The following is a 25,165-nucleotide window of genomic DNA, read 5'->3' on the forward strand; positions in this document are numbered from 1 at the left end:
CAGTATTTTTCTGGCTCCCACAGATATATTTCTTTGCTTCCTTAAATTTTAATAACTGATGCAGATATAGATCATTTTGTTGCTTTCCAATACAAAAGAAATGCATATATTACCTGGCCATTCTAACATCTTTTTCTACCATTGCCTTGGCCAATTCAACGTGGATATCCATCGGTTGCAAAATGTGCATAGTTGATGGATGCTGAAATCGACACTTTTTCCAGTTTTCCTCTTTAAAAGAAAAAAATTAAAATATTAAGTATTTTTAAAAAATGATCAGATATTCTATAGAAAACCACTCTAGGTTACTAAAAAACCTGTTACAAGAGTAAATGAATGCCAATTTTCAAATCCTTTAGAATACAGGTTAAATAATCTTTATTTTGAATACAGACTGACAGGAGTCAGAACTGTGATATAAAAATGATTCTAGATGTTTAGAGAACATTTATATGATAATACCTTGCATTTCAAAACAAAAAGGAAATAAATACCCAGAAATTTATTACCTCAAACTACAATTAGTGACCAAGGTAAGTGGGTACAGTGAAGAGAGAAAACACAGGTGAAAAAAAGTAAATTTATGGTTCCTAAGTGCAATAACTATACAAGTTTAGCATTTAATTTCAAAGCAAAAATAAGTTTTATCAAGCAAAATTTTATGACAAAACAAAATGTTTAATAATCACTACTCTTCAAAAAGTGAGCTTGAAAATAGATTTCCCAGTGGTGAACAGGATCCTATGCAGATGTTTATTGATGGCCATGACTTAATGTCTTGTAAGTCAAACAATTACTCACAGGTAAGTATAAATGAAAAGGCAGTGTTAATCGACTATTGAAGAATTTCCCTTAAAGGGCTCCTAATATGTAAAATCTAACATATTTATATTTTTATAAATCTCATCAGTCCTACAAGAGTATAAATCCTGCACGTAGAAATAATGTCTGTACTTTCCTCCAATGACCTATCCTAAAGAGCTATACTCAAAGATGGTTTATACTTATTACCTCTAGAAACTAAAGTACAATGAACCAAAAATGTGCATTTAAGCAATATGAAACACCAAAGTTTTTGAAAAATCATTATGTTTAAAGTTTTAAGACTGTATCTATGGGTTCAGTATTGCTAATTCAAAATGCTTTGGACCAGAAGACATGCCTTGGATTTTGGGTTTTTTTGGATGTCAGAATATTTGCATATACTAGATATCTTGAAGATGGGACCCAAACTTAAACACAAAATCCATTTATATTTCATACATACCTTAAACAGGTAAGCTTAAAAAGTAATTTTACACAATATTTTAGTACACATTCATTTTGACTATAACCTTTCACATGAGATTTGGAACAGAATTTTTCTTTATGGCATCATATTAATACTCAAAAAGTTTCATATTTGGGAGCATTTCAGACTTAGGATGTTTGAATTAGGGATGTTCAACCTGTACTGCACTGTAGATATATATTTCGCAGATATCTACAGAGCAGAAGATAAAATAGTGCTGAAATAAAGCACAGGCTAATACAGTAAAATACTTAATAATAAAGGAAACAAGGAAAAACACTGAAATACTGCATAAAAATTAGGACAGAGGAACTTGAATGAACTATAACTTTCATGTGTGTTCTGAGTTGACGAACCAGCCACACTGCAAAAATACAGGTCCGTGAATGGGCTTAGATTCAAATAGTGCTAGGTACCCTAAGATGAGTAGATAAATTCTGTGACAATGATTTGCACTGATAATTCCTGTTTGGTTTTCTACAGCATATACGTGAAAATAGCTGTCAGAACTCATAAACATGCACATAGATACCCATACTATCAAAGCTACTCAACCCAAGATCTTAAAAGATGAACAGTGGTTTACCTGCTCTTGCAAAGAGTAGTTGCACACTCTTTATTTCAATATCAAACTTGTCATATGCTTTATCCATTATTTCTTCCAGAGATGAATTAGTAGTTTTCTGTAAACCTTGATCTTTACTGTTGAGCTAAAATTGGGGGAAAAAACTTTTTAAATTTTTCACAACAGGAAATTACATACAATATACTTTGGTTATTTTTTCTTAAAAAACTAAAATGAGAAGATTTCCCCATGAATTCACACTGTATTTAATTTATTGGTAATTGTTTGCAAGTACTTTATTAGGACAATAATACTTCAGCATACATCTGCTTTATTTGAATAACATATGCACATTTTCAATAATTAGATCAGTTACTCAGCTGTCTGCCTCAAATAACCAGACCAGAAATGCAACTTTTTTTTTTACTGGATTATGGCTCACCTCCCCTACTGGCCACCTTGAATCCTTCACCATACATGGCAGGGTTCTGTTCCTTTTCCTAGCTACATTATGAAAGTAATTAGTTCATTAGAATTCAGTTCCAATTTCTACTTGCTTTTCCCCCTTCCCAATGGAAGCAAGGATCAATTTAGGACTACGCTTTTTGAAACTATCACCTTTTCCAGAAGCCTAGACTCCAAAATTAAATTCAAAATCAAGGAGTTCTAATTGCTAGAGATGTTGAACATTTTCTCATATATTCATTGACCATTTCTACTTCTTCTTTTAAGAAGTGTCTATTTAGTTCCTTTGACAATTTATTGATTGGGAATTTTTTTGTTTATTGTGGGGTTTTTATGGTGTTAAGTTATGGAGTTCTTTGTATATCCTTGAAATTAACACCTTATTTAAGGTGTGGGTGGCAAAGATTTTCTCTCATTCTATAAGCTGTCTCTTCAGGCTTTTGATTGTTTCCTTTGCTATAGAGAAGCTTTTTAGTTTGATACCATACTATTTATTTTTTATTTTACTTCTTAGGCTTCAGGAGTCTTCTTGAGGAATCAGTTCCTATAAGCTGACATGATGAAGTTGGGCCTATATTTTCTTCTGGTAGGTACAGTGTTTCTGGTATTGTGCAGGGTGAGAAATAGGGGTCAAATTTCATTCTACTATATGAATTTCCAATATTCCCAGCAGTAGTTTGTTGAAGAGGCAATCTTTTGTCTACTGTATGCTTTTGGTACCTTTGTCTAGTATGAGGTAACTATTTATGTGGGTTTGTCTCTGTGTTCTCTATTCTATTCCAATGGTCTTCATGCCTGTTGTGGTGCCAATACCATTCTGTTTTCATTACTACAGCTCTGTAGTATAATTTAAGGTCAGTATTGTGATGCCTCCTGCTTCACTTTTCTCACAAAGTATTACCTTTGCTATCTTTCCAAATGAATTGGTACAACCACTCTGGAAAGCAGTATAGAGATTCTTCAAAAAACTAGGAATGAAACCGCCATTTGACCCAGTTATCCCATTCCTCAGTATATATCCAATGGGAGTTAAAATGAGCATACTATAGTGACACAGCCACATCAATGTTTACAGCAGCACAATTCACAATAGTTTAAGCTACAGAACCAACCTAAGTGCCCACCAACAGATGAACGGATGAAGAAAGTGTGGTTTATATACACAATGGAATATTAGTCATAAAGAATGACTTTTTGACATTCACCAGTAAATGGACAGACCTGAAGACTATCATGCTAAGTCAAATAAGCCAATTCCAATATACCAAAAGCCAAATGTTCTCTCTGATATGTGGATGCAAACACACAACAAGGGGGTGGAGGAAGAACAGAAGTTCAGTGAATTAGACAAAGGGGAATGAAGGAAAGGGAGGGGAGATAGGAATAGGAAAAACAGTGAAATTAATCTGACATAACTTTCCTATGTACATATATGAAAACACCACAGTGAATCTCAACATATTCTACATCCACAAGACTGGGATCCTAATTAAAATAAGATAGATTCAATGTTTGTATAAATATGTCAAAACAGACTTTACTGTCATGTATAACTAAAAAGACAAAAATTTAAAAAGAAATAAAAGTCAACAAACAAAACTCTCAAATCTCTAAGATACCAAAATTGACTCATAGGCAGAACATGCTTTTTGGGGTACTTTTGCACAGTAGGGTGACTAGAGACAATATTTATATACTGTAGATTATAAAGCTAGAAGAATATTTTGAAAGTTTTCATCACAAAGAAGTGAGTAATGTTAGAAGAGATAAATATGTTTAGCCTGATTCGATAAAACAGTATAAACATGTATTAAATGTTATATGGTAACCCATTAATATGTATAACTTTTATGTTTTTGTGTATTACCTAAAATAAATAAAAATCAACTAAAAAGTCCAGGAGTCCTCTTAGTACCACACATTTAGTACTATTAAGTACTACTTAGTTACTAACAGCAGTTAAAAACAAATATATATTCATAGTGTACAATTTCCTAATGTCAAATATATTAGTAATAGTAATACTATATAATTAAACTCTGTGAACCATGAAAACTAAGACTGCTTCTCTCCAATGCAGAAAACCCAAAAGTAATCTAGTTCTCAATGTCAAATCATCTACCCACTACAGAAAATTCTGGGGTGTTTTTGTTTTAATTGCCATATAATATATATGAAATATTCTAAGCTAGGCTTGAAAAAAATAAGTCTAGGTTTAGTTTAAGTGTACTTTGAAGAAAAAAACAGCAAGTTATCAGATATCTAGCTACCAAGTTTATCGAAAACAAAAATGCAAATACACCTACCTGAAATGTACCAAAATCTAAAATAAGAAGATCTGACTTTTTTTGGTGAAAACCTGTCTGTGGAATTATTAGATATGAAGGCTTTAGATTTATCCTTAAATCAAGGACTTTTCGAGTTTCAATAATATGTGTAAGTCCTAAAGAAGGCAAAGAGGAAAACAAAAGGATTAGAAGTTCAAGTTAAATATGTGATCATACTATTAAAAACTAGACTAAGCAGTTTACTTGAAAAGTATTAGGAAGAGTGTCAGTTCTTCTGACAAATTAGATTGTCAATTCAGCATATAAGGTGAAAATTGAATCTAGTCAATGGGAAACAATCATCAGAGTACAATACAGTAAACCCAACACAGCTAGAATTTTATCTAAAGACAGAAAAATGTACTATTTCCCTGGTTAAGCAACCAGATAAAATAGTTGGCTTGAGTTTAGAAGTCACATTATACAAAAGCCCATGTCTTTAAAATTAGTCATTCACCCTCTTAAGAAGTGAGATGGAAGGGTATTTCCACCTCAAACCCATTCTGAGGCAATGTTCCTGCAGGTAATGCAGGCAGAACCACATGTGCTCAATATTATTATCTCTCATCCAGAATAGAAGGTCTACTTGGCTTTGGATAAGCTATGCACATTGGGTAATACAGCCTGAATACAAAACAAAGAAGAAAGCAACATATATGATTTTATATATAATGTTTACATTAGATCAGACAACACTTTCCAAGTTTAGTTGATGCTTATATAGATGTTCAGATTCTTTACCTGTAGCTGTTCTCTCTTTTATTTCTTCCAGCTTCATCAATGTAGCTGATGTTATCTGCTCAAGATCCAATCCCTTATTTGACTGAAAGAATTCAACTACTGCATTTATGGTTTTCTGTAAAAGAATTTTAAAACACAACCAAGTTATACATAATTCTCCTATATTATACATTTTTTAAGGTTTCACCTCAATTCTAACAAACTGTGGCTCTGAACTGAGAAATCCAAAGACATTCTGTCTTAAGGCATCTCACTCTGGAGTAAAAGATGACCTAAAGAAAGAACAACCAGGTGAGCTTATTGGAGAGGCCACAGATTAGTGCATATCATTAAGGTGCTGGGTATTTTCTATAGTGACATATGTAGCAACAGATAATACTTCTGGTTTTAGCCTCCAATTAGATGGTAAAACTCCATTTCTTGATATTATAATTAGATGTCTGCATTTTGAAGTTTAGAGCAGTAAGAGGAAAGCTATTCACACTTATTGGCATGTAAAATTAAAGGTAAAAAAGAAAAATCAGAGATTTTGCAAGATGAAAACTTTTCTGGACATCAGCTTATAACAGGGTGATTGAATGCATCACTACCAAAGCATAAACTTAAAAATGTTCAAGATGATATATTTTTATGTGAATTTAATGACAATTTATTTTTTTTAAATATCAGAGAATACAATGAGTTCTAGAGTCTTTATAGACTGCTTTTGACATAGACTATGACTCTAACTCTCAACCACAAAGTAAAAACAAGTGAGTGTGGGGCCAACCTATAAGTGATGGGATGAGTAGTAAGTCATGCCCGTTTTGGCTGGCTTTCTGGAGACAAGAGTGAAGACAGGCTAAATCAGAGGTGAAGTCACAGATTCAGAACCTGAGCCAACATTTTTAGTAATATTTAGATGTCAATGCTTTTTCCCATGTGAAAATTTGAAATTCTCTTCATCAATCCCAAGCCTCTCTGCATTGATACTAAACATTGAAAGTAAAGGAAGAATAATAAGCAAAAAAGAAACTGGAGTAGGAAGTCAGTGTGAACTATTTGGGAGTAGCTGGTACAATAAACATGGATCTCTTTCTAATATACGAGGTTTTTTTTTACTTTAACATATGAAGAGTTAAATAAACCTTAAGTTGAAAAATATAAGAAAAATCAAAAGAAATCGCTAATTGTGCACTGCTTTTGAAACAAGAAAAAACTTAGGAAACTTATCTATGTTAAATATGAAAGAGGAGAAATAAGAAAAATATACATCAGAAATACAAAATGGTTTCAATAAAGAGTTACTTTCTCCTTGCACTTACAGCATCATAGATGACCTCTACAGGTTGAGACTGAATGATCAGGGTCTGGTCAGCAGGACTATTCTCTGGATTGGTTTCAAACTCGATTTTAAGTAAAGATGATGCAGTATCACCAATTGATGCCACAAGTGATGGTACAATATCTTGCTGTCTCAGACCTGTTATATACCAGTGTTCTAATTTTGCCTCTATCCTACAATCAATGGGGGAAGGGAAGGAGTAAGCAATAAGATCCTTTATAATGTGATGGATTAAATTACAAATTTTCCTTAAACTCCTTCAAAAGCCAGGTTCATGCCCATTACCCAAAGTTAAAATGCAGTCTCCTTAGCTTGGCATTCATTACCTACACAATCTGTTTTTGTTGCTGCTGATGTTGTTGTTATTAAATCCCCATCATTCACATGAAAAACTCACGTTAGACAATCCAAGAGTACTGCAGAAGTTCTGCTCACTGCTATATAAATAAAAGCTCATGCCACATGGACAAACTCATCTATTTCCATGCCACCTGCAATACCTACCATAGCATCCCTGCTTCTCCTAGTGTCCTGTTCAGCTAGTTTAAGTTTTCTCCTGGCTAAATTATTCCCTTCCACAACTGAGCCTGTGTAGCATTGACTATGAGGTATTTAATCTTACATTACCTTCTCACATTGAGCTAATAATATGCTACATATTTCTTTGGATTATTAGTTTTTTGCATATCCTCTCTTATCAACTTGAAAAAAGAAATGTGCTGTACCTATGTGTAGCTTTCGCAGTTTTGAATCTATAGATTAAATAGCATCCAATAAATATTTGTGAAGGAAAGGAGGGCAGGTGAAAAAATGATGAACTATCTTTATAGTTTCATAATAAAACAAAGCAAATATTAAAAAGACTATCTTGGCATACACAAAGGAAAAAAGTTATTACTAATCAGTTTATTTTATGCTAATAATACTCCTTTGGGGTCTAAATCATAATTAGAAATAAAAATTGAAATAATAAGTTTTTTAAAACTTACTTCACTGCTTGTGCTCCGGGTCGCTGAGATACTTGAGTGCCAAGACCAATTATCTGAATTTTTAGTATTTCTGGAATATTTTTGTTTTCTCTGATTATAACAGAGGTGCTTACTAACTTCAGGGTCATTATATGGGCAACATACTGAAGGGTAAGAAAGAAAAATTGTTAGTTTCTTTAATAGTTTTTTCTTAATTAAAAATTTTGAATTACAAAGTGATCCAACAAAGCATCCATATACTTACCATAAATAAAGAATATCAGAAAATTCCAAGAATTTTCCTGCTCAACAGGACATTTACAAAAATTCATTTCTCTTAGTTTTAAAGGTAATAAAGAAACAATGACAATTCTATAACAGGAAGATTCTAAGCATCATCTTTCACTAAAGCAAATTAAGTATTTCAGACTAATTCTCTAGCCAAGAGAAAGAAAAAGTATGAAGAACATCTTCCTCATAGCTACAGAGATTTACAAGACAGTGGGAAAAAAAAATTGTGACCCAAAAACTGCTGAGTGAAACCGAAGGTAGGACAAAGACATGATTCTAGAATCTGGAGATGTGTTTTCCCTACACACCTTTGAAAAAAATTTTAGATGTTACAGCCTGAAAGCTAACAGCAAGGGCAACAGGTTTGAAATTGGAAACCAGATCCCACCAAGAGACAATGGCACTGATGAAACCCCCTTGTTTTTGATAGCAACCCTAAAAAGATACATGATGGGAGCAAAGAAGAAATAGAAGTAGGCAGACTCCCCAAGATCTGTAGCCCAGCATCAAATCATCTCAATGCCTAAAATACAACAGAACTAACCCTACCTATCAGTGGCTACATACACCAAGAAACAAAAATTCTCTCTGAAGTAAAAAAAAAAAAAAAAAAAAAAAAAAAAAAAATTCACCTCTTTTGGAAGAAGATAATACTTCCAATATTTCTTTCTAAAAACCCATTATATGTTCAAGGATCATACACATGTGCACACACACAGGTGCACACAACACAATTACACTTGTAGAATTCAAGACACATAAGAGCAAAAAGAAGGAAAAATGAAAGAACATAGAAACAAATACACAGGAACTTGCAGTCACCAAATTTTAGACTTAGAGAAGTCCAAGTTTAGACATAGACTACTTTTATTAAGTTCAAGGTGATGGAAGACAAGCCTGAGAATGTTAGTGAAGAATTGTGAGCCATTAAAAAAAATTTAAAAATGGAAATTTGGGAACGAAAAAATACAAAAATTAAGAACTCAACGAATGGGCTTAACAGTAATAAACGGCTAAAGAGAATTAGAAAAACAATCCAAAGGATGAATTAAAAATTTGAAAATATGAAAGAAAGAGTAAAAGACATATGAGACATCATGAAAAGATCCAACCAAATACATTGAGAAGTTCCAAAAATAGAAAGGGATGAGAACAATGGAACAGAAACAAAATTTGAAGTGATTACTTTTTCTCAAATTGATAAAACCTCAAGATGGTCTAGAAAATTCAAATAATATAAACAAAAATGAATGCATACCTAAACACATCACAATATAATTATTGGAAAACTAAAGTAAAGAGATTATCTTAAAAAACAAAGGGCAGTAGGCAGGTGCAGTGGCACAAGGCTTAAATCCCAGTGACACAAGGCACAAGAGGTTGAGGCAGTAAGATTGCCAGTTCAAAGCCAGCCTTAACAACTTAGCAATACCCATCTCAAAAGAAAAAAAGGGGGGGCTGGGTATATCTCAGTGGTAAGAGTGCCCCTGGGTTCAACACCCAATACCACAGGCAGGGGGGAAAATAAAACACAGAGATGGTTGGGAATTACGTTCAAAGTGATACAATAAAACTAACAGTTGAATACAGAAGAGAAACAACGTAGAACAAATAGTGATATAGTGATAGAAGTATATACACAAACTCTGAAAACAAATCATTAACAACCTAGAATTCTATACAAAGAAAAATGTATCTATCGAGAAAGAAGGGCGAAATAGTGATATTTTCAGAAGAAAAAAATTAAGAAAACTACCTACCATCAGACCAGCAGTAAAGTAAATAATATAGTGGGCACTCTTTAGGCAGAACAGGAATAATGAGAGATGGATGGTCAGACAAAAAGAAAGGAATTAACTAACTAAAAACATCCCCTTTGCTGAAATTACTATTCCCCAAAATAATCTATAGATTCAACAAAATCTCTAACCAAACTGCAGCATGTACTTTTGAAAACATTAATGAGATGATTCTAAAAAGTATATGTAAGTGCAAAGAATCTAAAACAGCCAAAACACCCTTAAAGAAAACCAAGTTAATGGTCATACTTCAAGACATATAACTTTAATAATCAACATGGGGTCATATGGTATAGATCAGACAAGAATTTAATGGAACAGAAGAGTCGAACAATACAACCACACAGAGGGAGTCAATTTATTTTCTACCAAGGGGCCAACTAAGAACTTAATTTGCATATGGAAAAAAAACTTCACCTCTGTTCTACTCTAAGCACAAAAATTAATTTAATACAGATGCATGACTAAATATAAAATTCAGACCACTATACAATTTCTAGACAGAAAACAAAGTATCTATATAACTTTGAATAGTTGAAGATTTGCTGAACAGATCTAATATTAGCACCAACCAAATAAAAATTTTAATTTTCTTATTATAAATAACCACTATTAAGAAAATATTTAATAGACAAGTCACAAGCTGAGAAACATATATATATACAAATGATAGCAGGTACTACCTCTACATATACATATGACAAGGCTTAAAGCAGAGTAAAGAACTCCCATAAAATAATAAAGGAACTCAATTTTTAAATAGGCAAAAGACACTTTAATAAACACTTCACAACTGAACATATAGAGATGGCCAATAAGACAGGAAAAGATGCTCAACATCATCAGCCATCAGGAAAATACAAATTAAAATATATACTTGAACAACATTATATTCACTAGAATGTCTAAAATTAAATAGTTTTTAAAAATCATATGTGGCAATAAGAGGGGCAAGAGAAATGACTGACATGGATATAAAACATTATGACAATTTTGGAAAATTATTTGCCAGTTTTTTAAAAAAGTTGTATATGAACCTGCCTGATGACTCAACAATTCTACTTCCAGGCATGGTGAAAGTAACAATTCCACTCCCAAGCCACCATAAAAAGAAAATACATGTCCATAAAAGACTTGTACAATAATTTCACAAAAGCCTTATTCAATAATAGCCAAGAACTAAAACAACAAAAATATTAACCAACACAAGATAGATAATAAATTGAGGTATATTAGCTCCATGAAATACCATTCATTAATTAAAAATAACAATACCCATAGTCAAACAACATGAATGAATATCAAAAATATTACGTGAGCAAAAGAAGCTAATGATGAACAAGAAAAAAAAAATGTAAGAACAGGAAAAGGCTATTTATGCGGATTAAGTCATAAAGTAGCAGCTTTGAGAGGGCAGGAAAAGAAAAATGACTAGAAAAGGTCACCTGGAATGTTTGAGGGGACAGAAATACTCTCTATCTTAGTTTGGAAGGCTACTATACAAGTGCACTCCACTGTTCAAATTCATCACAATGATCTTAAGATCTGAGATCTTCATTGTACATGAGGTCTACCTCAAACAAATTTAAATAATACTATTTACAACAAACCCCACAAAAGATGTTCAACATATAGAGAAAACCAGAAAGCATTACTTAGGAACGAAAGAAGCAGCCAATAAATGCAGGCATGTTATGGTTTGGATGTGAGGTGTGCCCCAAAAACTCACTGTGAGACAATGCAAGAAGGTGCAGAGAAGAAATGATTGGGTTACAAAAGCCTTAGCCCAATCAGTGAATTAATCACCTGACAGGATTAACTGAGTGATAGCTGAAAGCAGGTGGAGTGTGGCTGGAGGAGGTAGGGTATTGGGGACGTGGCTTTGGGGTATATATTCTGTATCTGACAAGTGGACACTTTTCTTCCTGACCTTATGTGAGCTGCTTCCCTCTGCCACTCATTTCCACCATGATGTCATGGCTCACCTCGAGCCCCAAGGAATATAGTCAGCCTTCTATGGACTAAGTCCTCTGAAACCATGAGCCCTAAATAAACCTTTCCTCCTCTACAGTTGTTGTGGTTGGGACCTTTTAGTCACATTTGCGAAAAAGCTGACTAAACAGGCACATGCTTTATTTAGGGATTAGAAATTCAATACCATAAAAACTTCCAATTCTCCCCCAAATTACAGATTCAATAAAATGGCTCTTTTCACAGAAACTAACCAGTTGAAAAAAAAAAAAAGAAAGAAATGGAGACCTTGACTAACCAGTTGATTCTAAAATTAATAGGGAAATTCAAAGGGCCAAAGACAGAAATAAAGCAATCTTAAAAGAAAACCAGGGTGAAAGGATTTACCCAGCTAGCTTGCAGAACTGATTACAAAGTTTTGGTAAATTACTACAAGGACACACAAATGGTAAGTGGAACAGAACAGAATTTCCGCAAGTGTAAGTTCACCTGACCAGGGATGAGGGGTAACTACATAGCAGTGAGAAAGCCTGGTCATTTCAATAGTGAGTGCTGAGCCAAGTAAAGAGTCACACTAATGGACTATAGGTCTAAATAATGTAAACCCTATGGAAGAAAATAGGTCCGTGACCTAATGTAGTGAGGAAGATTTTTTTAAACAAGACACAAAAAAGCACTAGCCATAAAGGAAAAGATAAACAAATAAAATAACACTGAAAATGAAAATATGTACCTATCAAAAGATATTAATAAAAACATACATTACATTGTGGGAAAAGATACTTGTAAAAAAACTAAAAAATTAAAGACAATTCATTTTGTCCATCTAAATAGCAAAGGCCTCATACACAGAATATGTAAAGAATTCCTACAAACCAACAAGAAAAAGACAACCTAATAATGAAGAAGAGACTCAAAAGTCACACAAAAGAGGATGTCTAAAAGGTCAATAAACACATAAGAAAGTACAAAAGCTCTTTAAGTCACCCAGTAAATACAAATTAAAACCATAATAAAATACAACCTCATACCCATCATTAAGAATGACTAAAATTGAAGAAGGCAAAAGATGGCAGAATAGAAGGATCACTTCCTTAGTGGCTCCAGGGCATGAACCAAGAAAAGCAGACAGGCAGTTTTTCAAAAAGGTGGGGGAATAATCAAAAATTAGGGGGGAATTTACTGGAGTTTAATACTGGACACTCAAAACAGATCAGAAACTCAGAATATCTTATATAATATAATAAGGGGGAAAGATCCCCATACCCACAGCTGTGACAGCAGCAAGCCAAAAGAGTCCCTACATGAACACAGTACAGCAATAAAGGAATTAAGGGAAGCCCCATTCTCAGGAAGACTGAGGCATGTCAGGGTACAGAGAGCTTAGAGATCAAAGACATTGCTCAAAAAAACAGTTAACTCTGCTGCACAGTATCCCTGTACAGGAGTGAAGCTGCCATCTCTCTTGGCAGCATGCACAGAGGAGAGCAGAAAGAACCATTTTGCAGCCACTGCACAAGGGCCAGAAGCTGGGGGAGCTGACTACTGGCAGACCCAAGTCTGGTCTGAAAAACAATCTGGGAAAACCTACGCTATGTGACAGAGCGTGTACCTAAGTGACTAGGAGAAAATCAAGTGTAGTGAGAGGATTACACAGGGGAATACTGGTCTCAGAAACTCACCTGTCTTTTTCCCTCCCCCACCAATCTAGATGCTTACAGGACTGGCTGGGGAAAAGCCACCTGACTGGGAATTCAAAAGGGTGGGGGCAGGAGAGATGGAGCTCAGAGACAGAATCAGAGACCAGGAATCATGGGGTCTGCAGGTGAGTAGTGGGCTAAGAACAGACTCCTAGACCACATGAGTGGAACCCTAAGGAGATTTCTGGGGTGCAGTCTTCCAACATGGACCAGCAATCACTGGGCCTTTGAGATGTGTTGCCTTAAAATCTCGACCAACTGGCACCCAGCAGAGACAGGAGCACACCTAGGCCTCCACCCAGCTTCCAGGAGCTCCACCTCCAGGAGTAACCCTCTCACCCTAGCAACCCCAAACATCCTGAATTTGGAACTAGCATCAAACTCTAGACAACCCCACCTAACTGCTGAAAAGGGAAGATGAGAAACTCTTGAATTCCAACAGAAAAAATTGTTTGATTTTTCATTGAGATCTTTTTTTCTTTTCTCTCTCACATTTCTACCATTTTTGAAACCAAGTATTTTTCATGCATCAGTTTATTGATACTGGGATTTCTGAATAGTATACTACAGTTTTTTTGTGTATTCATTTTTACTTTCTTCTTTATATTTTTTTAACTTTCACTTTATATATTTTACCCTCACTTACCTGTTTTCCTGAATTCTCCTTCCCACTTTTCTCCTGCTAACAGCCAACCTCTATTAATTCCTCCTTCAATCTTCTAAAATGTTTTACTTCTATCTTCTCCCTTCTTCCTCATAAACATTCACATTCCACACCACTTATTTCCTCTTTGTCCACCATTTAAAATAGTAAGCTCTTTTGCAAAACTTATTGTTTATATTGTAGATAATTGAGCACATCATTCCAATTTATTGTAACAAAATTATACATTTCTTAATAGGAACTATTTGAGTTAAGGCTGTAAACTGTTTGCAGTGGGTGCTATTATTATTTGTCTCCCCCTTAACAGCAAGGTACCAGAAACATTCAAGGACACTATACATCTATAGGGAAGAAACTGTACTGCCTCAGAATCACACTGTTAGATGGGTAGAAAAACAAACAACATGAAAAAACAAGGGAACAAAATGCCCTAAACAAACAGATATGCTCCAATAATAGAATCCAATCCACTGACACCATAGAAGTGACAGAGAAGAAGTTTAAAAATATACTTAGTTAAACTGATCTGCAACATAAAGGATGATGTAAGGAGTGAAATTGGAGACAAAATTCAGGAGATGAAATCACTTCAATGAAGAGAGATTCTGAAAAGAAACCAAGCAAAAATCCCCAAAATAAAGGAAGCAATAAACCAACTTAAAAATTCAATAGAAAGCATTGAACTTGGAAGACAGAATTTCAGGCAATGAAGACAAAATATATAATCTTGAAACTAGAGTTTGACCATGTAGAGAGGATGTTAGGAAACCATGAACAGAACTTCCAAGAATTATGGGATAACATAAAAAGACCAAATTTAAGATTTATCAGAATAGAGTGAAGGCACACAGATACAGACCAAAGGAATACACAATTTTTTCAATGAAATAATATCAGAAAATTTCCCAACCTAAAGAATGAAATGGAAAATCAAAAATAAGAGGTTTACAGGGCCCCACAGGTACAAAATTGCAAAAGACCCACCACCAAGGCACATTTTAATGAAAATGTCTAACATACAAAATAAGAAAAAAATTTTTAAGGCAGCAAGAAAAAAATATCAGATTACATATAGGGGAAAACCAATTTGGATCTCACCCTATTTCTCAACTCAGACCCTCAAAGTTAGGAGGTCCTAGAATATTATATACCAAGCTCTGAAAGAAAATGGATGCCAACCAAGAATTCTATAACGAGCAAAATTAAGTTTCATATTTGAAAATGAAATAAAAACTTTCTATGATAAACAAAAGAATTCACAACTAGAAAGTCAGCACTACAGAACATTTTCAAGTATTCCATGAAGATGAAAAGGGGAAAAAAAAATTAAAAACCTTCAAAGGGAGGAACTACACTAAGGGAAGAGCCAATAAAAGGAGAAACTAATTCAAATTATTAACCAGAAATAAACCAAAATGACTGGGAATACAAATCATATCTCAATAATAACCTTGAACATTAATGACCTAAATTCATCAATCAAAAGATGTAAATTGGCAGACCTGATTAAAAATCAACAAGAGACCCAACAATATGCTGTCTCCTAGAGACTTACCCCATAGGCAAGGACATTCACAGACTGAAGGTAAAAGGACAGAGAAAAACATATCACTCAAATTGTTTGGGTAAACAAGCAGGGGCATCTATCCTCATATCAGATAAAGTGGACTCCAAGGCAAGGTTCTTCAGAAGGGACAAAGAAGGACATTTTGTACTGCATAAAGGAATTATAAATAGGGGGCTTGGGTTGTAACTCAGTGGTATAGCACTTGCCTAGCACATATGAGGCACTGGGTTCAATCCTCAGCACCACATAAAATAAATAAATGAATAAAGGGATTAAAAGAAAAGCAAGACATAACAATTGCAAATATTTATGTCCCAAACAAGGGAGCATCTGCATACATCAAAAAAACCCTTATCAATTTCAAGAATCAAATAGACCACAACACAATAATACTGGGTGACTTTGAGACACTTCTTTTACCACTGGATAGATCCTCCAAACAAAAACTAAACAAAGAAACTATTGAACTAAATAAAACAATAATAATTTAGACTTAGCAGACATGTATAGAATACTTCATCATCATTTATTCACGAGTGAATACACTTTCTTCTCAGTAACACATGGATCCTTCTCTAAAACAGACCATATCTCATGCCACAAAGCAACTCTTAGCAAAGAAAAAAATTATCCTATCCTGTATTCTATCACATCATAAAGGAATGAAATAAGAAATCAGTGATAAAATAAAAAATAGAAGCTACTCTAACACCTGGAGTTATCTCATACTAGACAAAGGCACCAAAAACATATATTGGAGAAAAGATAGCCTACTGAACAAATGGTGCAGGGAAAACTGGAAACCCATATGTAACAAAATGAAATCAAACCCCTCTCACCCCACACAAAACTCAACTTGAAGTGGATTAAGAACTTAGGTACTAGAACAGAGACCCTGCACCTAACAGAAGAAAAAGTAGGCTCAAATCTCCACGTCTGCTTAGGAACAAATTTCTTTAATAAGACTCCTAATGCACAAGAAGAAAATCAAGTATCAACAAATGGAATGATATCAACTAAAAAGCTTCTTCACAGCAAAGAAAACAATCAAGAATATGAAGAGAGAGCCTACAGAATGGGAGAAAATCATTGCCACCTGCACCTCAGATATAGCATTAATCTCCAGGATGTATAAAGAACTCAAAAAACTCAACACCATAAAAACAAATAACCCAAGCAATAAATAGGCTAAGGAACTGAACAGATACTTCACAGAAGAAAAAATACAACTAATATATGAAAAAAATGTTCAACATCTGTAGCAAACAGAGAAATGTAAACCAAAACTACTTTAAGATTTCATCTCACTCCAATCAGAATGGCAATTATCAAGAATACAAGAAACAAAAACGTTGGCAAGAATGTGGGGGATAAGTTATACTCATACACTGCTGGTGGAACTGCAAATTGGTGCAACCACTATGGAAAACAGTATGGAGATTCCTCAGAAAACTTGGAATGGAACCACCATTTGATCCAGTTATCCCACTACTCAGTTTATCCCCAAAGGATTTAAAATCAGCATACTACAATGATGCAGCAACAACGTTTACAGCAGCTCAATTCACAATAGCTAAATTATGTAACCACCCTAAGTGCCCTTTAACAGATGAATGGATAAACTGTGGCCTATATACACAATGCAGTATTACTCAGCCTTAAAGAAGAATGAAATTGTGGCATTTGCTAGTAAATGGATGGAGCTGGAGATTATCATGCTAAGTGAAATAAGCCAATCCCAACAAACCAAAGCCTGAATGTTTTCTCTGATATTGGCATCTAATTCACACTAAGGTGGGGGAATGAGTTAGGGAAGAATAGAGGTACTTTGTATTGGACAGAGGGGAACTAAGGGAAGGGAGGGAGTATAGGAATAGGGAGGGTAGTATAAATGAATCAGACATTATTATCCTCTGTGCATATATATTACACGGCCAATGTAATCTATGTCATGTACAACCAGAAAAATAAGAAGCTATACTCCATTTATTTATGATGTGTCAAAATACATTTTATTGTCATATAGAACTAATTTGAACAAAAGAAAAAAGATGGTAAACAGGTATATAGGAATGTCTATACTACCTTCATAATTTTTTCTATAAATCTAAACCTCTTCTAAATAAAAATTTTATTTAAAAACACTAACAAAAAAATGACTAAAATTTAAAAGATTGATACTGCCAAGTACAGAAGATATACAGCAACAAGAACCCTCATATACTGCTAATGGATATGCTTTCCACCTTGAAAAACTATTCAGTAGACTCCAATATTAAATATACTCATATCCTATGATACAGCAATTCTAAGTAGATACTGCACAGAAATATCTTACATATATGCACAAAAACAGAGTTGTAAGAACTTTGTAGCAGTATTATTCAATAACCTAAGAATAGAAACAACCTAAATTCTCATCAAGGAAGCATAAATAAGTAAGTTTTGGTATTTTCCAATTACAGAATCCTACCCAAAAATGAAAATGAGCAAAATAATATCAGGGGATGATCTCACAACAACAAAGTCAGACACAAAAGAATACATACTTTATGAGTCTCTTTACAGAAAGATAAAAATGTTCAAAATAAAATAATAGTGTTTATATAGTAGAAAACAAAAAGAAATCAAAGAAACAATTACCATAAAAATCATAATAATTTTTGTTCAAGAAGCAATGATGGGAAGATGTAGGGGCATCTATATGGTGGCAATATTCTAAATCTTGACACTGATAGTAATTAAATACCCGTTCCCTTTATAATCAATCAAATGAGCAGAAGAACATTCTGGCTGTGTGTATGCTATATCATTATATATGCTGTATCTTACAATAAAAAAATTTTAAGACTCAATTTAACACTATAATAAGGCATTTTTCTCAAATTATTCTCACAATACCTACAGCAACTAAATTTAAAATTGAAGAGAGAATTTTAATTAATAAGGCCTGACCAAAAGAATTTAACAATTAAAGTAGAAACTAGTAATACATTTTCATTAATTACTTAAAAAGTCAATAAATTATATAACTCAATTCCAAATAATACAATAAAATGAAACAAAAAAAAAAGTCACCTAACTAATTACCTGCTTAGGTAAAGTTAAGTTGTGGGTGCTCTCACTATAACCTATAGCAGTGAAGAGTTTATCTTTTTCTTCTGGAGTCATAAGGTCATCAATAGCTATAAAGAAATGATAATAATTTAAGAAACTGCTTCAGTTTTATAGATATAATCAAGAAGTCAAACCAACCAACAAGTATTCTAAAATCAATAGACACAGACTACTGATTACTACAATAAAATCAGTCAGGTATCCCCTAATATTCTACTTTGATGAATCTGAACAAAGATCTCATATTTGCCCGTTTACATTAAAAGGCAGAAAGAGACTGTTAAGAAAATTCAGTTCTCATTTAAAGATTTTTATTTTTTTTCTTTAACATTCATTTTTATTGTGAAAATAAAAGGGTCAGAATAAGATCAGATTACTATAAATTCTAGAAGTTTGAATATTCTAAAACAGGCATTGCAGGTTGTGTATAAGGTTAATACTTTAGTATAATGCAATATTCATTATCTTGTGTTTCTTAAGAAGTAGAAAAGTGCTAAATGAGTTAATGTTTCAACAGATATGCTGGATCAGGCTGGAGTTGGTTTCTAAAAAAATAACCCAAAGGAAGTATGAATACATCCAGTATTAATTGATTTTTCAAACTAGCAAGCTATATACAACTGAAGCCAAACAACTTTCAGTCTTACATTGTGTTTTAAAAATCACTCATTGAATAAGGCTTTTATTCTAGATGTAAATTTTAAAAACTCATTTCAGTTAGAGGCATAATAATTTTTATCTTAAAGTTAGAAAGAAAACAAAAAGCAGTATTTTAAGCTTTCCTCTGGTTTTGGCTTTTTTTTTTTTTTTCTTTTCAATTTTTTACTTTATTTTTCTTTTTTTTATTGTAAACAAATGGGATACATATTGATTGTCTGTTTGTACATGGGTTAAAGGCATACCATTTGTATAATCATAAATTTACATATGGTAATGTTGTTTGATTCATTCTATTATTTTTTCCTATCCCCCCCACCCCTCCCACCCTTCTTTTCCCTCTAAACAGTCCTTTCTTCCTCCATTCTTGCCCCCCTCCCTAACCCTAACCCTAACCCTAACACTAACTACTCCCGCCCTCCCCCTTATGTGTCATCATCCACTTATCAGCGAGATCATTCGTCCTTTAGTTTTTTGAGATTGGCTTATCTCACTTAGCATGATATCATCCACTTTCATCCATTTGCCTGCAAATGCCATAATTTTATTGTTCTTTATGGCAGAGTAATATTCCATTGTATATATAATACCACAGTTTCTTTATCCACTCATCAATTGAAGGACATCTAGGTTGGTTCCACAGTCTGGCTATAGTGAATTGAGCAGCTATGAACACTGATGTGGCTGTATCTCTGTAGTATGCTGATTTTAACTCCTTTGGGTATAGACCAAGGAGTGGGATAGCTGGGTCAAATGGTGGTTCCATTCCAAGTTTTCTAAGGAATCTCCACACTTCTTTCCAGAGGGGCTGCACTAATTTGCAGCCCCACCAGCAATGTATGAGTGTACCTTTCTCCCCACATCCTCGCCAACACCTGTTGCTTGTATTTTTGATAATCACCATTCTAATTGGAGTGAGATGGAATCTTAGGGTGGTTTTGATTTGCATTTCTCTTATTACTGGAGATTTTGAACATTTTTTCATATGTTTGTTGATTGCTTGTACATCTTCTTCTGTGAAGTGTCTGTTCATTTCCTTAGCCCACTTGTTGATTGGATTATTTGTATTCTTGGTGTAGAGTTTTTTGAGTTCTTTATAGATTCTGGAGATTAGTGTTATATCTGAAGTATGATTGGCAAAGATATTCTCTCACTCTGTAGGCTCTTTCTTCGCATTGCTGATAGTTTCCTTTGCTGAGAGAAAGCTTTTTAGTTTGAATCTATCCCAGTTATTGATTCTTGCTTTTATTTCTTGTGCTATGGGAGTCCTGTTGAGGAAGTCTGGTCCTAGGCCAACATGTTGGAAGATCTGGACCTACTTTTTCTTCTATAATCTGCAGGGTCTCTGGTCTGATTCCAAGGTCCTTAATCCATTTTGAGTTGAGTTTTGTGCAGGGTGAGAGATAGGGATTTAGTTTCATTCTGTTGCATATGGATTTCCAATTCTCCCAGCACCAACTGTTGAAGAGGCTATCTTTTCTCCATTGCATATTTTTGGCACCTTTGTCTCGTATTAGAAAGTTGTATTTATTTGGGTTTGTGTCCATGTCCTCTATTCTGTACCATTGATCTACCTGTCTATTTTGGTACCAATACCATGCCATCTTTGTTACTATTGCTTTGTAATAAAGTTGAAGTTCGGGTATTGCGATACTCCCTACTTCATTTTTCCTGCCAAGGATTGCTTTAGCTATTCTGGGTTTCTTATTCTTCCAGATGAATTTCATAATTGCTTGCTCTATTTCTGTAAGGTACATCATTGGGATTTTAATTGGAATTGCATTGAATCTGTATAGCACTTTTGGTAGTATGGCCATTTTGACAATATTAATTCTGCCTATCCAAGAACATGGGAGATCTTTCCATCTTCTAAGGTTTTCTTTAATTTCTTTCTTTAGTGTTCTGTAGTTCTCATTGTAGAGGTCTTTCACCTCTTTTGTGAGATTGATTCCCAAGTATTTTATTTTTTTCGATGCTACTGTGAATGGGGTAGTTTTCCTAATTTCTCTTTCTGTAGATTCATCACTTATGTATAAAAATGCATTGGATTTAGGAGCATTGATCTTGTAATCTGCTACTTTACTGAATTCACTTATGAGTTCTAAAAGTTTTCTGGTGGAATTTCCTGGTTCCTCTAAGTATATAATCATATCATCAGTAAATAGGGATAGTTTGAGTTCTTCTTTTACTATTCGTATTCCTTTAACTTCTTTGGTCTGTCTAATTGCTCTGGCTAGCGTTTCAAGTATGATGTTGAACAGAAGTGGTGAAAGAGGGCATCTCTGCCTTGTTCCAGTTTTTAGCAGGAATGCTTTCAGTTTTTCACCATTTAGAATGATATTAGCCATGGGCTTAGCATAGATGGCCTTTATAAAGTTAAGGAATGTTCCCACTATCCCTATTTTTTCTAGTGTTTTAAGCATGAAGGGGTGCTGTATTTTATCAAATGATTTTTTCTGCATCTATTGAAATAATCATGTGATTCTTGACTTTAAGTCTATTGATATGGTGAATTACATTTATTGATTTCCGGATGTTGAACCAACCTTGCATCCCTGGGATGAAACCCACTTGATCGTGGTGCACTATCTTTTTAATATATTTTTGTATGCGATTTGCTAAAATTTTGTTGAAAATTTTTGCGTCAATGTTCATTAACTGGGAGCATCAGAGAGGAGGCCGCTCAGCACAGCGCTGGGACTCGGAGCAACCCACCAGGGCTTTGGGAGGCTGCCCAAAGGAGGGAGTGCGCAGTGAGCTGTTTGGACTGAAAGCAACCACTCCTGAAAACCGGGGGCTGCCCAGAGGAGAAGGAGAAGCACGGGCTCGGCACGTTGCTTGGACTTGGAGCAGCTGCACCAGGGCTCCGGGCGGCTATCCGGAGGAGCAGCGTGGACTCAGGACTCAAGAAGAGGAGATATAGAGAGACTTGGGACCAACTAAAGATTTTTAAATTCTAAGAATCTTAAAACTTAAGTAAACATGTTAGTAAACATTCATATAAAAGGTAACAAGGAATGCTAAATGTTGAGATCTCTAAATATTTAAATTTTAACAGTTTTCAAGAAAATCAAAGTTCTCTTTTAGTTAGATGAACACAGAAATGCATCTAATCTGCCTTATTTGCTTATAGTTTACCATACAGAGCTGATTTTATTTCAAAGTATTTAAAAATAAAATCCAACAAGTTAAGGTATAATTTGCAAAGTTTTTTTTTTCTTAATTATAACAAATTACCTGACTTGGAACTTACTTTCAGGAATTAATGATTCTTCATCTTTCTTCTTAGACTCTTTTTTGCCCCAAAATCCACTAAACCAGCCTCCACGTTTCTCGCCTGTATCAGATTTTTTCCTTAACTTTTGTCCAGATCGAATCACCTAAAAAATAAAAATTTTAAATGAATTCAAGAATCAATTCCCTCTTCAATTTCAGGTATATCAACAGTTAATTTTTTATCACAACATTAGAGTAAAAGAGATTTTTAAAAAGCCAATTCCTTCTTAGACAATGCTCATGATATGGTTCAGTTAATATAATTCACCTATTAATTTATATCCTCTACCTATTGACAGTTTTTTGACAAGGCTGCACTATATTAGCAATATAGTTAAGGTTTCAAGTAAAATTTTTCTGAGCATTGTGACTCACAGATTTTTAAGGAGCTACACTAAAACTACAGGTTTATAAAATGAAAAGTTTCACAAAAGGAAGATGCTTCCATAACCAAAATGTATGAAATGATCACATTTCAGAATTCACGCACATTACTGGCATGCTAACTATAGACATGGAAGGGAAGTAGGGGATACAGATAAAAACAGTCCTCAAATCTCATTCTATAATAATATTTCTAATAATATTGTTCCTTCTCTTTGTCTACTTTTCAGATGAGGAATGGAAAACAGGAAGTTGAAGAGAATAAAAGAGATGAGTAATTCAGATTCTGTATTCTCATTCCCCAAACAAGTTAACCTCAATAATTTTCCTACTTGGAACTGAAAGTATTTTCAATTGATAGTGAATGTATATGAATTCCAAAATATGATTGTTAATTCCACTTTACAAATGAGGAAACTGAGGCACAGGTAAATAGCCATTCTAAAATCATGTAATTAGTAGGATAGCAAAACTGGGATTAGTACCCAGACCATCTGGCCCTCAAACCCACACTCTTAACTATAATACTAGAACAACAGCAAAGCAACGAGGATTTGTTAAATAAATGAACATGTATATATGCTTTAAACTCATTTACAAGTAAGTATTGGTATAGTTCAGTGGTAGAGAACATGCCTACCATGCACAAGGTTCATCCTGGGTTCAGTCACCAATACCACCACCACAACAAGAAGAGAATGTATATGGAGTTCTATATCTATAAAATGACTAAAAGAATATACAGAAAGATCTGAAGAGCAGTTACCTTCAGTGTATAAAATAATGAGTATGTATGATATTTCTATTAATGAGTATTTCTAATAATGAGTATTTCTATTGTCATCTTCTGTTGATCTATATTTTCTAACTATATTTTCTGAATTTTCTATAATGAGCTGTATGAATTTGTCATTTATTTTTATTACCAAGAAAGTCTAGAAATGACATGGGACAATGTACCAATTAGTAAGCAGTTATGAATCATTTGGGGAAGAAAGGAAGAAAGAGAACAAAGGAAAATAGGACAGAAGAAGTATGAGGAGAGAAAAGGAAGGGAGAAAAAATAAGGGAAAAGAAAACAAAAGAAAAATTAAAAGTAATAGAAAACAGAAAGCAAAAATAAGTAGATATAGCATGGGAAAAAAACCTGAGAGCCTACATGCAAAAATATTGACAGCAGCACTCTAAGCTGCTAGGATGAAGGGTAACTTGTATTACTTCCTTTTTGAGGTTTATAAAATTTTAGTTATAAATGTTTTAAAGATTTCTCCCCTTCATAATAGTGATTTTTACCAGTACTCCCATGTATTTTTCTCATGAGACTGAAGTAAGCAATAAAAACTCAATCTCTATTCCCATTTGCATAAAACTCAACAATTTTCCATAAAACTTACATTTCTTGATTCTAGGTTAAAAGGAGTAAAATCAGCTAATAAAACTGATTACCTCAACTTGTGCTTGTTGCCTTGCTAAAATTATGTTAAAAACATCTAGAGTCTTCTCCAAGTCCTACAAGACAAAGAGACAATTTTAAACAAGAAAAATAATCATCAAATGAAAAATTTTCCTCTTTGATTTCTAGGTTTATCTAATCCTTTACCAGCACTTGTGATCCAATGAGAGTATAAATTGGAACATACATAAAGTTTTTAAAATTCTAAATTTATACTATAACAGAAATGAGTTTTCCAAGAAAGTAAGTCATCATTACATACAGTAGGAAAAGAAAAATTTTTTCTGTGAGACCACTGTAATTCATAGATAGCCAAATATACACATGGAAACAAGAATATTTAAGGTGATTTGTTTTAGTATTAACATGATTCTGACTTGTTACTCTCCAATACTGTATTTTTTTTGCAACCACTGTACTAAATGTATCATTATAAAACACAAAGTTTAAGGATGCAAATTCTCCAAATCAATGAGTAGACTACGGGAGAAAATAATTTGGGGAATTTATATAAAAGTGTTTTTTGGGGTTTTTTTTTTGTTGTTGTTGTTTTTACCTTAACCATGGTAACCAATCATTTTATTTATTTATTTTTCCTTTTTATT

The 25,165-nt window shown here is 33.8% G+C and overlaps 1 protein-coding gene across 1 annotated transcript in view; it reads right to left on the minus strand.

Moving 5' to 3' along the window:
* Positions 1–25,165, minus strand: part of VPS13C (vacuolar protein sorting 13 homolog C) — a 166,325-nt gene that overhangs the window by 103,886 nt on the left and 37,274 nt on the right. The window contains 9 exon segments of the mRNA XM_079125610.1: positions 114–231; positions 1,878–2,001; positions 4,628–4,764; positions 5,390–5,504; positions 6,694–6,886; positions 7,703–7,845; positions 18,764–18,858; positions 22,701–22,827; positions 24,554–24,616. Coding sequence (XP_078981736.1) covers positions 114–231; positions 1,878–2,001; positions 4,628–4,764; positions 5,390–5,504; positions 6,694–6,886; positions 7,703–7,845; positions 18,764–18,858; positions 22,701–22,827; positions 24,554–24,616 — 1,115 coding nt within the window.

Source organism: Sciurus vulgaris (genome assembly GCF_902686455.1).
Source record: "Sciurus vulgaris genome assembly, chromosome: 2".
Lineage (NCBI taxonomy): Eukaryota > Metazoa > Chordata > Mammalia > Rodentia > Sciuridae > Sciurus > Sciurus vulgaris.